Genomic DNA, 14,848 nt, shown 5'->3' on the forward strand with positions numbered 1-14,848 from the left:
GTTGATGATGAAGAATTTAATGAAGATGAATTTGTTTTGGTTAGCTATCATTTGTTTAGCATTGCCACTTTATGGTAAGGTAAAATAGCTCAGAATATAGTGTTCCAGATGGCTCTTTTATAGATATTTGCGCTCTTTCGTACATTATTTTTAAATAAAAAACTATATATAAGATATAAGGCTTCGATTGTATTAAGAACATTTTAAGGCATTGCGGACTCAAAAACACCCGATTTTTTTTAAGGAAAATGAATAAAAATGCCCACAAAATGATGAAAATAAAAACATGTTAAGAACATTTTTAGGTATAAAACTAAAAAAGTTGAGAACATCCGAAGACTTCAAAAATTTTTGATGTTCTTACGTGTTTAAAGTTTTGTACCAATCTCTTCATTCGATTCTTGAAAGTGTTATCAAGACTTTTTAACATAAACTTATCAGGCTTGTCAGATTCGTATCAAGAGCCACTTGCACCCATCTTCAGATTGATGTTTATTTTCCAGTGGGTCCTGAGTGTTTTTTCATTTTTCAAAATATTATCCTAAAATTCCGGGGGATAAAAGACTGAAAATGTTTTTTTTACCTGAAAAAATTCGTCCACCCACACCCCCTGTATGGAAATTTAATGAAAATGGTCTATTGAAAGGTACATGAAATTGAATTTCTAGAATGAATTTTTAAATTTTCACTTTTCATTGTAGCTTACAAAGTGGATGAAGAAGATGAGTCGTTGAAGGAATTACAGCCGATGAATAATGAAGACACAGAAATGGATAACATTAATAATGATGAATTTGAAATTGATGACGATGATGGTAAATGTTTAGATATATCTCTTTAGGCTTTATTTACATCCTCGTTCCTGTGTATCCAAGGCTTTATTTACAGCCTCTTCACCGTGTATCCCAGGCTTTATTTACATTCTCGTCACCGTGTATCTCATGCTTCATTTACAGCCTCGTCCCTGAGTACCCCAGGCTTTATTTAAACTCCCGTTCCCTTGTATCCCATGATTTATATACAGCCCCATTACCGTGTTTACCAGGCTTTATTTACATCCTCGTCCCCTTTTATCCTAGGCTTTAGATTTACAGCGTTGCCACCGTGTATCCCAGATCTTATACGTTACTGATGGTTAAACGTAAAGACTTGTCACCTCTGTATCCCAGGCTTTATTTGCTGCATTATTTTTCAGCAAAGTACCACTTATCTCAAGCTTTTTCTACAGCCTCGTCCATATGTATCCCATACATTTTATAGGCTCGTCCCCGTGTAACCCATGCTTTATTTACACTCTCGTCCCTGTGTATCCCAGGCTTTATTTACAGCCTCGTTCATGTGTATCCCAGACCTTAAACGTTACTGATGGTAAGGTAGCTCAATCGCCTTACAATCCAAGGTTTTGACCCCCGCTCGCCGCCAAATCAGCGAATGAGTAGCTTGGATTAAGAAATATAATCTGCAAAAATATGTCCCTCCCGGGACAAAGTTTTAAGGATAGAATAAGTGAACTTGTTTTATAAGTGAACTTGTTTTTCGCTTAGTTTCCTTAATCTAACCCAATAATTGGACGACAATTGGCCGTGGGAAGGGTGAATATCTGTCGTGGTCGGAGTTGGAAAAAGGAGAATAAAACAGGCATTTAATTTTCATAGAAACAGACAAACATATCACTCAAAACGACGCCATACCATTACATCGACGTCGTCGTCGTCATCATGGACGAAGACGTTTCTCAGGATGGTTCGTTTGTAATCGAAAATGCAAATGTTACAATGATTGCATCACGAATAAACGATTCTTTATCAAACATCTTTGTAAACGAATCCTTGGCTCATGTCCATGCAAGTACCTCAAAAACTGAACCAAATTGATATCAATGATATAGAACTGTACTCAATTTTTGTCTCTAATGTTTGTATGAAGACTAGAATCTGCGTCAAAAAATATTTTGGGTTATTTCCTCGTTTTAGTTTTATAGTCTATTTGTTAAATGCAATCGAGTATTTCAATTTGGGAGTGGTTTATAGACTTCCAGGCTACATTCTAAGCCTTATTGGACCATTCTTGAACTTTTAAATCCCCAAATCCTATGATGGTTGTTGAAACTCAGAGTTAAAAATCTACCCTTTAAACCTAAATTAGAGCGCTTCCAAATTGCTTGTGGCTATAACATTTTGTGAAATTTCCCTTTTTCTCAAATATTAGGAGCTTGATTGTACACATGTTTCAGTTAACCTTATCCATATTTTCTGCATAGAAAAATCTTTGTAATTCTTTTTTTTTCCAAAATATGTATTTCTTTGACATAGAATGTGAAGGGGTAAAATACAAGTTTTTCGTATGATTTGTGATAGATATATCATAATTGTATAGAAATGAACTTGTATAACTCGAATGTTTTCGTAACTCGAGCATAAGTTTTCCGGTCACTACAAATAAGAATGCCTTACAAACCAAAAGAGTTGTATTCTGAAGCGAATTGAATGATTACAAAATTCCATTTTTTTAACTTCTTTCTCGAAGGGAAAGAAGCATTTTCTCCTATAAATTGAATAGAAAAATAACATGTAATAAATGCACGAATCCTGCACGAATCCTATGAAACAGGCTCATAATAAAAATAATTAAAAAAAAATTATCATAGAAAATAAAAATAAAACCCTAGCAAGAATCAATAATCATATTCAGTCGTAGCAAAATTTTTCTTCAAGTCTCAAGATTATCCCCATCGTCTTCCACGTCTTCCCCGTCCACGTCCACGTCGACCTCTGCGTCCCCGTCTTCCACCACGGTGTCCTCTTCTGCCTCCACGGCGTCCACCTCTTCTGTTGCGTCTGGATCGACGTCCTCCACGTCGAGACCTTCTAAACGCACGTCGAACATGACGGAAGGTTCGACGTACTCGGAAACCAGTAGCACGGCGAAATTTCAAGGCAGTGCTCGCCCCAGCAAGCAATCCACCGACTATGGGATCCTTTTGCACTATTTATAAAAGAAAAAAACTTTTTATTTTAAGAACAGCGTCTTTTAATGAAACAGACAATATTTGGTTTTTGAAAATGTGTCTCTTATTACAATGAATTTAGCAATTTTCCTCGGATTGGCTTTATTATCAAATCATTTACTTTCTGGCTTTACAAAATTTATTTATTGTGAGAAAAATATTCTTTTGTTTTGTCTTTTTCTAAGAAGGTGGAAATAAGCTTATGTAGATTGTGTTCGAAATATTCGAAAGGATCTGAGCCCCTTCTTCTACTAGATGATATTTTCCTATTTGACCTTCGAAAGCTTTCAATGTATTCATTACCTTTAATGGAATTATCTGTGTCGGTAATTTGAACCTCGCGATCATTTATTTTGTCATCGTTATCGTCATCGTCATTTTTATCTGCGTCGTCTTCATTTTCTTCTTCATTCTCATCACTATTATCATTATCATCATTATTTTCTTCATCTTCATTTTCTTTATCATCATTTTTCAAATCTTCTTCTTGATCTTCTTTGTCCACGTTTGTGATGGGATCTTCAACATTTTCAAATCTCAATCTTGACTCAAGTTTGCCGTCATGCCATTTTTCATTTTCATTTTGGTTAGCTAAGTAAAACAAATCATGACTTTGAAAATTAATTCCTTCAAAATAAAATCTAGATGAGAGCAGTCCGCAATTTAACCTCCCGAATAATTGTAACTTTTCTGGAAGGCAACGTAAATGAATAGTTCAAATGGCCATTACCAGTTTATTATTGATTAGGAGAGAAAAATTGAAGTAAGGAATACCTTTTGCAGTTGATATGAAAAAGCAAAGTAATGCCAAGCAAAGAACTTTCATCTTTTACTGTCTTGATTTACGCAGTAATAAATCTTCTTTTTTATATCTCTCTTTTGTTGATCTTCAGAATTGAATGATTCTTAAAAGCCTTTCTCCTCTTTTTATAGCCATGCCCTCCAACTCAACTCAAGCATTCGAAACTTTTGTAAGGGGATGGAATGAAAGAAATACATTGTACTTGCCGTCAAAAAGTTTCTTGAATCTTTTTTTCCAAAAATGACTCTCGCTGTTGTGGTTTTCCCTAAATAGTTTCTATATTAACAAAGGATCCCTCACATCACATCATTATATCAAATTAATTTCTGTTGATAATTGTTAAGTGCATTTATTTTTAATCTAACGACCAATTTGGATACTATCAAAGAATGCCTTGACTTCTACTTCGTTCTAAAGTAGAAACTCTCTTGTAAGGTATTTCTTGTGGGTGTACGGTAAATCAACGATGTAAAAATAATAGATAACCAACTACCTCTAGAGGGCACTTCTCCCAAGAGAGCAACCATTGTTTTCCTATTGAAATGAGCACTCCTTTAAAAAGCTCTGTGTGCAGTGCGTGTTATGCTTTTAGCTAGATTTTGACCCACTTTTTGACATCCACTGAATTGATAGAAAATTTGAATTGTTATTTACTGCAAATTTTGGAATTTTTTTCAAAAGATAAAGGTACCAATTTTTAGACAAATTGACTACGGATCGGCCTGATACCACTTAATCTTCATCTGGATAAATAAACGCTCATAAAATACTGTTATCTGAAAAATATATGTGTGATTTGAAGTGCGATATCTCACGAATGAAAAGTGCATGAAGGTTGCCTGATACAAAATAAACAGATGAATGTTTATAGAACAATAATATCTAATTAAAAAATTCCTTCTGTGAGGCTGCCTATAGGAAAATACCCTTTTTTTAACCCAAATTTTGGAAAAATATACATCACGTGATCGATTCTGTCCAATAGAAGGTTGCAAATGAAGCAAGTTTTTATTTAATTGCACTTTTTACGATGCAAAATGTCATTAATATTTTTACAACCGTAACACGGATGTTTTTTGAGAATCAAGGCAAGTTGGTTATCTATTATTTTTACATCGTTGGGTAAATCAAATTGTTGGTTCAGCCGGTTTCGAACTTTAAATGCCCCCTTGTTGTTTTACCTTAATTTTTCCTGGGAAATTTAAGGGCCATTATAAGGGCCATTATAGGGAATAAAAGGAAGTCACCAGTGAAATCCCCCTGACAGCACTAACTAGACTAACTAACGTTACAGTCTTTAGTCTTGGTATATTATAAGCCAACAGGATACAACTCATTAGAACTATTTCAGCAAATAACTACAGCATAAATGGCAATGAAGTTTAAAGGCTTGGTGACACAAACAATTTTTTTCGCGTTGGTGCAATGCAACATGCTCCATCTCACCAACCTGAAACACTCTCTCGTGTCTCCACCCTATTTTTGTTTTAATCACTTTTTTGCTTTTCTCACATTCGTCCTACGGACAAAATCACCGTGTCTTTTGGGTATTTCCCTCACTTTTTGTAATAAACCATGAAACACGCAAATTTTTTCTCGTGTACCCAAGCCTTAAGTCTAAGAAACAATTATTTAAAACGAACCTAAACGGTGAGCTCCATGAATATGGATTTACGGTTGGTTTTTGATCCCTAAAATAAATTAATCAATTTTGGACTGGAACACTGCAACGATAACTATAGGCTTCTTGAGCAAGAAGGAAAAATAGCTTGTCAGATAAAAGGATTAGATTTTTCAGTTTATCGGTGAAAGGGCAAATTTTTGTGCTGTTTATCGATTTTGGGAGTCCTATTATCCCCCTCAAACCTGGGAGACGTGTATACACGTTCTAAATTTGCTAATATACCAAGTCCAAGACTTGAATGCTATAACCCCTGACCACTTGATTTAAAAGGGCATAAACTGATACCAAAATCATTGTCAAACTCAAGTTACAAGTTTTAATGTTAGTTTGAAAAATTTGGATTTCAAAAAAATAAGTTTGGACATTTTTCAAAAAACGTTGCGCCTTGGAATAGTAATAGTTTTTGATCAGAAAGTTGTTATTTTGGTCATTTTTGTCAAAATCACTTTTGTTCACCTTATTAAAACTTAATTAGGATACAAAAAATCATTGCCAAAAAATTAAACTTACAGTTTCAATGTCAAAAATGACGTTTGAGTAAAAGAAGAAGGAGAACAAGGCACAAAGAAGTCTTTCTTTCTCATTTTCTTCCGCGTAAATTAATCTACCAGGGGGGTGGAGGTACTAGGTCATCGAGAATCGACTGATCTTCGAAAATTTTGTCCATTTTTTATGTTTTGTCACCCTTAGAGAGACTATTTCCTCAAAATTCTATAAATTCTATACCAAATTTCGAGAATTCATGACTCTTTGACCCCCCAGGGGATTAAATTGAGCGTGGAATCTGAAGAAAATTGACATGATGATATGACGGCGTGAAATTCTTGTCGCCAAAGAGTAGATTTTGACTGAGAAAATTCAGGCTGAATGCATCCTCTTCTTAAAGACCAAGAGTCCTACACTTTGTGCCAAGAGAAGATTTTTGATGTGTGTTTTTTTTCTTTGGGGGGCGGGAGGAGGGAGCTAAAAACCATATTTGGGAAGAGGGTACTTATTTTTCATTTTGAAAAACCATGGGTCTACGTAGAAAAATGGATGGTTCTTTTTCTGACCTAAGAAATCCCTCTACGGGTCGCAAAAATGTTTAAAAAGCGAAAAAATTCCAAAAAAGGTGTTAGGATATTAGACTTTTCACCTCAACTTTTGATCCATGATCTTTTTTATTCTTGAATGTCAAGCGGTACTTATGTTCTGCAGTGTGTTCTGCAGAGTACTCAGAAGGTAAAATCAAATCATGAAAAAACCTTAGGCTTAACCAACTAAATTCTAAATTAGCTGAAGGCACGTTTATTCAGCGTTCTACGGTGAAAATTTTATTGTGAATAAAGTCTTTGTTTTAGGGATATGAAGCTTCGAGCACGCCAAGTTCGAGATTGAAAAACCAGGAGCGGGTAAATCTGTGGTCATCTGATACAGGCTACTGAACATTAAAAAGTCAATGAAGATTATTTCGTTCATATTTCTTAGACTGGAGTCGTTTATAATGCGTGTAATACAGTAGTATAGGCGTTATATGAATGATGGTACGATTATTGTTACGGGATTTAGTTTGTATATACTTTCCCTCCATTACTTTTCGCTTTATTTCTACTAATGTCTGAATTAGTCGTCTAGCTTGCTAGACTATCAATGATTAGGCAATCAATCTGGTCTGTTCTACGACACTGTATTTTATGGATAATGATTGGAATTAAATTTTCTAATAAATCCCGAGCCGCGTAGATATGAAAAGAAAAATGTCAAAGCACCGTTATACTTCTAAATAGTGATTGATTTTGAACAGTCTAATGAGTTGTCTTTGAAAACTAACTGCAAAAGAAACTTGAAAAACCACAACGTTGCCGCCTGGGATGTTTCAAGACATCTGCTTTATAAATTAACCCTTATTTTTGAATGTTTCAGAAGAACAAAATGCAAAATCAGTTTGAAATGGTCTTCACACTGCTTGTTGATCAATAAAACGACAGATTCTATTGTAAAAATATTGAGTGTCCTTAATATATCGCGCTTCGTTTAATAACTTTAGATATGTTAAAAAATATATTTTAACTTTAAAAATATTTTTGATTAAAACTTTCACCGAATTTTTAGCTACTTCTTAACCCACAATATATGCATTAAAACGTTTTCTTAGTTTTTTTTTCAGCTTTAAAGAGGAGAGAAAAATCTCAGTAATTTGAGCAAAGTAAGAATGGTTTCAAATAATACAACCACCGTTAAACAGTACAATCCTGACGAGATCACCTTATTTTACCAAGCGTATATAGCAATATGGGTTATAGTTGGATTAACAGCGTTTGTATTGAATATTTTACAAATTATATTTATCGTCAAGAAGAGTTTGAATCAAAGAAACACACGAGTTGGGAATTCAGTAATTTTTTTAACGAGCCTTTGTATGTCTGACGGTTTAGTTGGTTTTGTAATGGTGATTTTGATCGTTGTAATATTTTTACTACCGGAACGTCATAAATCAACTTCAATAGATTTGATATTCTTATTCCTTGAGGGATCTTCCATCATATCCATACTGAATCTTGTAGGAATCACAGTAGATAGACTGTGGTGTGTTATGAAACCAATACAGTACCGAAACTCAAGCCGAAAATATGCTGTGTGCATATGTGTATCTTTATGGGTTTTAGCTTTATTGATCATTTCTGTAGTAGTACATTTATATGCCATTAGAGGATTTTATATTAGCCTTTCAGTATATGTGATTATAATGCCATGTTTGATTTTCAGTACTTGTGCTTTGCTTTGTTGTTGCTATTTGTTGATATGGCAACGGTTGATAAAGAATAGACATACACTCGAAAGTGGCAATAACCAAGATACAAATGAAATTGCAGAAACCTTGAAAAGAGAACGGCAGACTGCTTTAACCCTTAGAGAAAAGAAGCTAACGAAGATTTCAACGTTAATAATTGTAACTTTTGCAATATGCTGGTTACCTTTGGCAGGGTTATATATTTTAGCAAGATACAATTACATTAATATGGAACATATTAAATTGATTATGATTTTCCAGTTGTTGGCAACTTTGAATTCGGTTGCTAATCCTTTGTTGTATTTGGGTGCAATGAAAAAGCGAATGGAACGTCTATGTTATGGAGTGAGAATTCAATGCTAAACTCAATAACTAATATTTTTCACCAATGCACCAAGAAATTTGAACGTTTGATACCTTTTTTGGGCCACCTGTCTAATTAGTGTTTTACTGACCAGAATATGAACTTGAACAAAATCATGTATTGATTGATTGACTCGTTCGATTTGGCTGAATTTGTTTCTGAAGGCTGTTTTGTGAAATTAAAGATACAAGTAGCAGAACAAATTCCTTCCCTTGTGTATTTGGTACTTTTCAGACCGTCTGTACAATACACGTTGACCACTTACCGGGACTCGAAAACTACTGGAGCTTTTGATTAGAAATTTTCACCAGTGATAGATATCTACCATACTAAGCAGTGTGAAAAGTTTCAATTTTGTAACCACGTAAGCGGTTGGTATTTTACAGAACGGTCCGTTTTTTAGCTAATTTTTACTGAAATTGTCCGATTTTACTGAAATTTCGGGTGCAAGCTTGTCTCATCAATACCTAACACTTGATAACATTTCAATTCAATTAAACTAGTCATAGCTTTCACTAAATGCCCCCACAGAAAGGTCATGTCATACACTTTTCAAGCTTTTAACCCTATTATTATCAGGCTTTTTCGGATTTTGTATTCTCAAGGGGGGGGGGTGTTTTCCACCAGCCTTGCATAACTTTTGATCTAGAAAAGATATGGACTTGAAATTTGGCAGAAATGTTCTCTACCATAAAAGGAGTTCCTAGAAAAAAATTTGGGTTGATGACGTCATCACAAACTTTCACACTTATTGCTGTCCAATGAAAAAGCACTATTAAATAAAATAGCAATTAAAGTTGAACGAATGGAGATTTTTCAATTCTGTTTTGAATTTCTAAAAGCCAAAATAAATATCTTTAACATATTTGCCGGTTTTTAACATATTGATAAAATCGACGTTTAAAATCCATGCAGAAAATGAGTAAATTTTTTCAAAATACAATGACGTCATTTTTGATGACGTCAGCAGTTTTTGAAAATTTTCTTAATATTTTTTAGAATTTATTATTGATACCTAAAACCTGTCAAAATTTGAAGTCAGTTGGATGCCTAGATCAAAAGTTATGCTAAATTTAAGATTTTGGGATTTTACAGGGTTTTAGCTGGATTTTATGATATGCCTGCACAAAAAAGTCATAAAACCTGATGTGGTCGGTGTATAATTGTAAAATTTGGTATACATGCTGCTAATAGGATTATATTAAAAGTCAAAAAGTTTCAGAGTGTTAAAAAAAAAAATTCAGTGAGCTATTAGCAAAATAGTGCCAGCCTGGTGGAAAACACCCCCCCCCCCCTGATAAAAATAGGGTTAATGCTTTAAAAAAAATTAAAGCATAAAAAATAATCAGGAATAATTGATTGATTTAATTATTTATTGATTGGTTGAAAAATCATATTCCATTAACAAAATACTTGAAGAATTCATACAGCTTGACAATTTAGTCAATTTAATAAAATTCAAGGAAAATCTGGAAAAGCTTCTCAAAAACATATTTCGAAAATCATGGTGTCATTATCTTACTGACTTTCACATCTCCTTGTTTGTTTGTTTTTTCTTACAACAATATATCTCATGATCATTCACTATATAGACCTTTTCCGATAATGCTGCAGACATCTTAGATTGTAGGCAAAATAAATAGCGGTGAATAAATCAACAAGGTAACCAATCAGAAATAGCTTGTTTATTTTTCATTGGCTGCTATATATTTCAACGATTCTCTTTGCTACTTTGCTACTTACAATAGTAAGATGATAAGATGATAAAATTTATCAAAAAGTTCTGCGCCATCTGAAATAGACCAATCCTAGTTAAGGCCCGGGCTCCACTTGCGTACGCTGTGATTGCAGTCAAAAGAAAAATAAAGGAATGTCATTGTGGTCCATTCAGACGTACAGTCGAAAAGTTGAAAAGTGCCTAATTTTTTTTCAAGTGCATAGTACTTTTTCATGATGCAGTCTTTTCTCCAAACTGAAAGGATTGAAGCCATTAAGATATGATTGCAGCGCAGACCAATGAAGAGACGGGTCTTCAGGAAACTAGACTTTTTGAGTTTTTAGCTATATACTCTCACTTTATGGTGTTCCTGTATGACTGTCTGTCATCTGTGTGCCTAGTCTAACCATCGTTAAATACCTGAACTTGGATAGCTAGAATTGGAGCTATTTCACCAAACCCCTGGAGTGTAAGTTATTTAGGCTATCACAACTGCATGAAAAAGTTGAACGTGCGCATGCAAAGTTAAACGAATGTAAACAAACTTTTTTCAGGTTTTTAAAATAGATTTACCACACTGAACAAACAGTGAAAACACTCTAAGTGAGGTAAATCTATTTTGAAGACCAAAAAAAACATTGATCGACATTCAACACATTCAACCACTTTTGGATTCAACTTTACTTATGTGTACATTCAACTTTTTTGTACTTTGCCGGTATCTTGTTTTACCAAGTTAAGAAGGACTTTCTCGAGTTACGACCATGTGATGGTCTTTAAAGTTCAAGAAGCTCTATAAACAATAAAGCTAGTTATTAAAATATAATAACAGACAAAAAGGTAAATTACAGTTTTGAACAAAAATATCAAATGTACATTTGAAAACTTGAGCAAACTTCTTTAAAGACTCCAGAAAAAGAATTGAAATCATTGCTGAAATGAACTTCTGACTAAATTACAGTATTTAGTATTCAGTTTCAAAGACAAGAAACAAAATTTGACATACAAAACACTTTTTCCAGTCAATGAATCAGCTCATCATCATAACCAGTCTGCCATTTTGTTTGTTTTGATTTGCACAAGTAATATTGTAATTCGTGTTATATCATACACTGTTATGATTTGCATTTATAACACTCGCTTCAGCTTTTCAATGCTAAATCAAAACTAATAAAATGTAATACGCAATAATGGTAATAGCATATAACGTAATATCAAAATATGTATAACATTTTATTAGTTTTGATTTACCGCCATATTTTTGCGGAACACTTAATTGGCCGGAAAGCCGATTACGACAAACAAAAACAATTCGCAAAAAATTGAGATTCCAGTCCAATATATTGCGTGAAGCTATGAATGCCTCCTCAGTCGCTGCGCTCCTTGCAGGGGCAATGAATATTTCAAAAGTTATCAAAAAAACTCTTTGCTCGACCCCCCCCCACTCAAGATGCTCAAAGGGTTAAGAAGATCAATGATGAAATGGAAGAAAACCATTTTTCATCAAAGTTCGTATTTTGACTATTCATTCGACATTTTTTCCTCTTTTGACTTAAAAATGGTAAAACTAGCCAACAAAGGTGTCTTTTTGACCCCTCTCGTCTTTCTACGCTCCCAAAAGAATTGGCATCTGTCCCCCTGTGGTTTATTCACGCTACTGCCTTATTTCTAAAAGAAACAATTGTTTGCTTATTGATAACGTATACGAAAGAACACGAAAAATTAGATTTCTTTGTGTTTTGTCCTTCTCAATGGCTCAAAAGTCATTTTGGGCATGAAAGCTTTCAATTTGTTTTTGTAAACTTGTATCCAAATTTATTTTTTTAATGAGGTCGTTAAAAATACACTGCAAATGAAATAAAAACCTAATTAATTCTGACAAAAGTGACTCTGTATCTTAGATCAAAATACTTTAACAATTTTCTGATTTAAAAGGAGGTATGAAGCTTTGTAATAAGCATGCCAGACTTTTCAATACTGATATGCCGATAAGCCTTTCGTTCAAATAGCGAAATACCGATAATAATATTTTGTTCAATTACCGATACCCATATCCACTTCAATTTTATTTAATTAAAAACCGTAATGAAAACCAACCATTAAACGCTCAATGAGTTGGGTATCAGGCTGGAAATTGCGGCTTGTGCGCCGGATATCTCCGGCGTAGATTTGAGATTTCAGATCTGCTGCCTTCAACTTTTTCCAGTTAAGTTGGCGCAGCTCCGGCCTAACATTCTCCTTCTTTCCTGACTGGGTTGGGGCTGAAATAAAAGCCAATTTCAAAGTAGGGTTGAAATTTTAGGGTCGTTTCCCAACGTGGATGAAATCTTGACCAAAAGAGTATTATTATCAACGATGATTTTGATATTTTTTGTACTTTTTGAACGTTCACAGGTATTTCTTACTGATAGGTGTTTTATCAATAGCAAGTTGCCTTCGTCTTGAAATATAATAATAGGATAAGAAAATAATTGGAATCGAGTCTTTCAGTACATGATATTTTTCTACGTCACTTGTCCATTGAGATTATAAGTTTTACAAAGGTAACAACAATAGCAAATAGTTCTTGAATTCCCAAGCGAATTGAATATTTCAACGTCTTCTTTAAGAGGACATCTTCCTAGACTTGGGCATTTTTCCCCTTTAAATTGAATAGAAAATAGCATGTAACAAATGCACGAACCCTATGAAATAGGCTCGTAATAAGCAAAAAGAAATGAATTAGCATAGAAAGTAAAAATATAACCCTATTAAGAATGAATAATCATACTAATTTATAGTAAAATTTTTCCTCAAGTCTCAAAATTAGCCCCATCGTTTTCCACGTCTTCCCCGTCCACGTCCACGTCGACTTCTGCGTCCCCGTCTTCCACCACGGCGTCCCCGTCTTCCACCACGGCGTCCTCTTCTACCTCCACGGCGTCCAACTCTTCTGTTACGTCTGAATGGACGTCCTCCACGTCGAGACCTTCTAAACGCACGTCTAACTCGACGGAAGGTTCGACGTACTCGAAAACCAGTAGCACGTCGAAATTTCAAGGCAGTTCTCGCCCCACGTACAAGCAATCTTCCGACTCTGGGATCCTTTTGCACTATTTATAAAAGAAAACTTTTTATTTTAGGAACAGCTTCTCTTAATAAGACAGGCAATATTTGGTTTTTCAAATTGTGTTTTTCGTTACAATGAATTTAGCAATTTTCCTCGACTGACTTTATTATCAAGTCATTTACTTTCTGGCTTTACAAAATTTATTTACTGTGGGAAAATTATTCTTTTGTTCTGTAAAAATATATTCAACATTAGTCTCTAACTAAGAAAATGGAAATAAGTTTATGTAGATTGTGTTCAAAAATTTTGAAAGATTCTGAGCCCCTTCTTCTACCTGGTGATATTTTCCTGTCATACAAAAGACCTTTCAACGTATTTAATACCTTTAAGGGGATGATCTGGGTCGGCTTTTTGAAGCTGGCGATCTTTTATTTCGTCATCGTCATCATCATCGTTATCTGTGTCGTCTTCGTCTTCATTTTCTTCTTCATTCTCATCGTCATTATCGTTATCATTATTATCATTATCGTCATTTTCCAAATCTTCTTTTTGATCTTCTTTATCATCGTTTATGGTGGCATCTTCAACATTTTCAAATTTCAATCTTGACTCAATTTCACCGTCATGTGATATTTCATTTGCGTTTTGGTTAGCTAAGTAAAACAAATCAGGGTTTAAAACAGATTTATTCCTTCAACATAAAATCGAGATAGAAGCAGTCCGCAATTTAATCTCCTGGACAATGTAACTTTTTTGGAAGGCAACGTAAATGAGTAGTTAGTAATGGCCATTATCAGTTTATTATTGATTAGAAGAGAAAAATTGAAGTAAGGAATACCTTTTGCAGTTGATATGAAAATACAAAGTATTGCCAAACAAAGAAGTTTCATCTTTTACTGTCTTGATTTACGCAGTAATGAATCTTCCTTTTGATATCTCTCTTTTGGTGATCTTCAGAATTGAATGATTCTTAAAACCCTTTCTCCTCTTTTTATAGCCATGCGCTCCACCTCTAACTCAAGTGTTCGAAACTTTTGTGACGGGGGTGGAATGAAAGAAATACATTGTACTTGCCGTCAAAAAAGTTTCTTGAATCTTTTCTTCCAAAAATGACTCTCGCCGTTGTGGTTTTCCCTAAATAGTTTCTATATTAACAAAGCATCCCTCACATCACATCATTATATCAAATTAATTTCTGTTGATAATTGTTAAGTGCATTTATTTTTAATCTAACGACCAATTTGGATACTAATCAAAGAATGCCTTGACTTCTACTTCGTTCTAAAGTAGAAACTCTCTTTTAAGGTATTTCTTGTGGGTGTACGGTAAATCAAATTGTTGGTTCAGCCGGTTTCGAACTTTGTGAAGTGCCCCCTTATTGTTTTACCTTAATTTTTCCTGGGAAATTTAAGGGCCATTATAAGGGCCATTATAGGGAATAAAAGGAAGTCACCA

At 34.2% G+C, this 14,848-nt stretch overlaps 3 protein-coding genes across 3 annotated transcripts; 1 reads left to right on the forward strand and 2 right to left on the reverse strand.

The window, feature by feature from the left end:
* Positions 1-2,273: 2,273 nt before the first annotated feature.
* LOC136817771 (probable ATP-dependent RNA helicase ddx56) lies at positions 2,274-4,014 on the reverse strand. Its single transcript, XM_067074089.1, has 3 exons — positions 3,782-4,014; positions 3,311-3,598; positions 2,274-2,985 (listed from the first exon to the last, which is right to left on the reverse strand). Exons 1-3 carry the CDS (start codon positions 3,831-3,833, stop codon positions 2,723-2,725), a joined length of 603 nt encoding a protein of 200 aa, XP_066930190.1. The 5' UTR covers positions 3,834-4,014; the 3' UTR covers positions 2,274-2,722.
* A 3,617-nt stretch (positions 4,015-7,631) lies between these two features.
* LOC136817774 (adenosine receptor A3-like) lies at positions 7,632-8,626 on the forward strand. The gene has a single exon (XM_067074093.1). It carries the CDS (start codon positions 7,685-7,687, stop codon positions 8,624-8,626), a length of 942 nt encoding a protein of 313 aa, XP_066930194.1. The 5' UTR covers positions 7,632-7,684.
* A 4,218-nt stretch (positions 8,627-12,844) lies between these two features.
* LOC136817773 (uncharacterized) lies at positions 12,845-14,486 on the reverse strand. Its single transcript, XM_067074092.1, has 3 exons — positions 14,232-14,486; positions 13,777-14,046; positions 12,845-13,436 (listed from the first exon to the last, which is right to left on the reverse strand). Exons 1-3 carry the CDS (start codon positions 14,281-14,283, stop codon positions 13,150-13,152), a joined length of 609 nt encoding a protein of 202 aa, XP_066930193.1. The 5' UTR covers positions 14,284-14,486; the 3' UTR covers positions 12,845-13,149.
* Positions 14,487-14,848: the final 362 nt, after the last annotated feature.

This window comes from Clytia hemisphaerica, unplaced genomic scaffold, assembly GCF_902728285.1.
Source record: "Clytia hemisphaerica strain Z4C2 unplaced genomic scaffold, Clytia hemisphaerica genome assembly, whole genome shotgun sequence".
NCBI lineage: Eukaryota > Metazoa > Cnidaria > Hydrozoa > Leptothecata > Clytiidae > Clytia > Clytia hemisphaerica.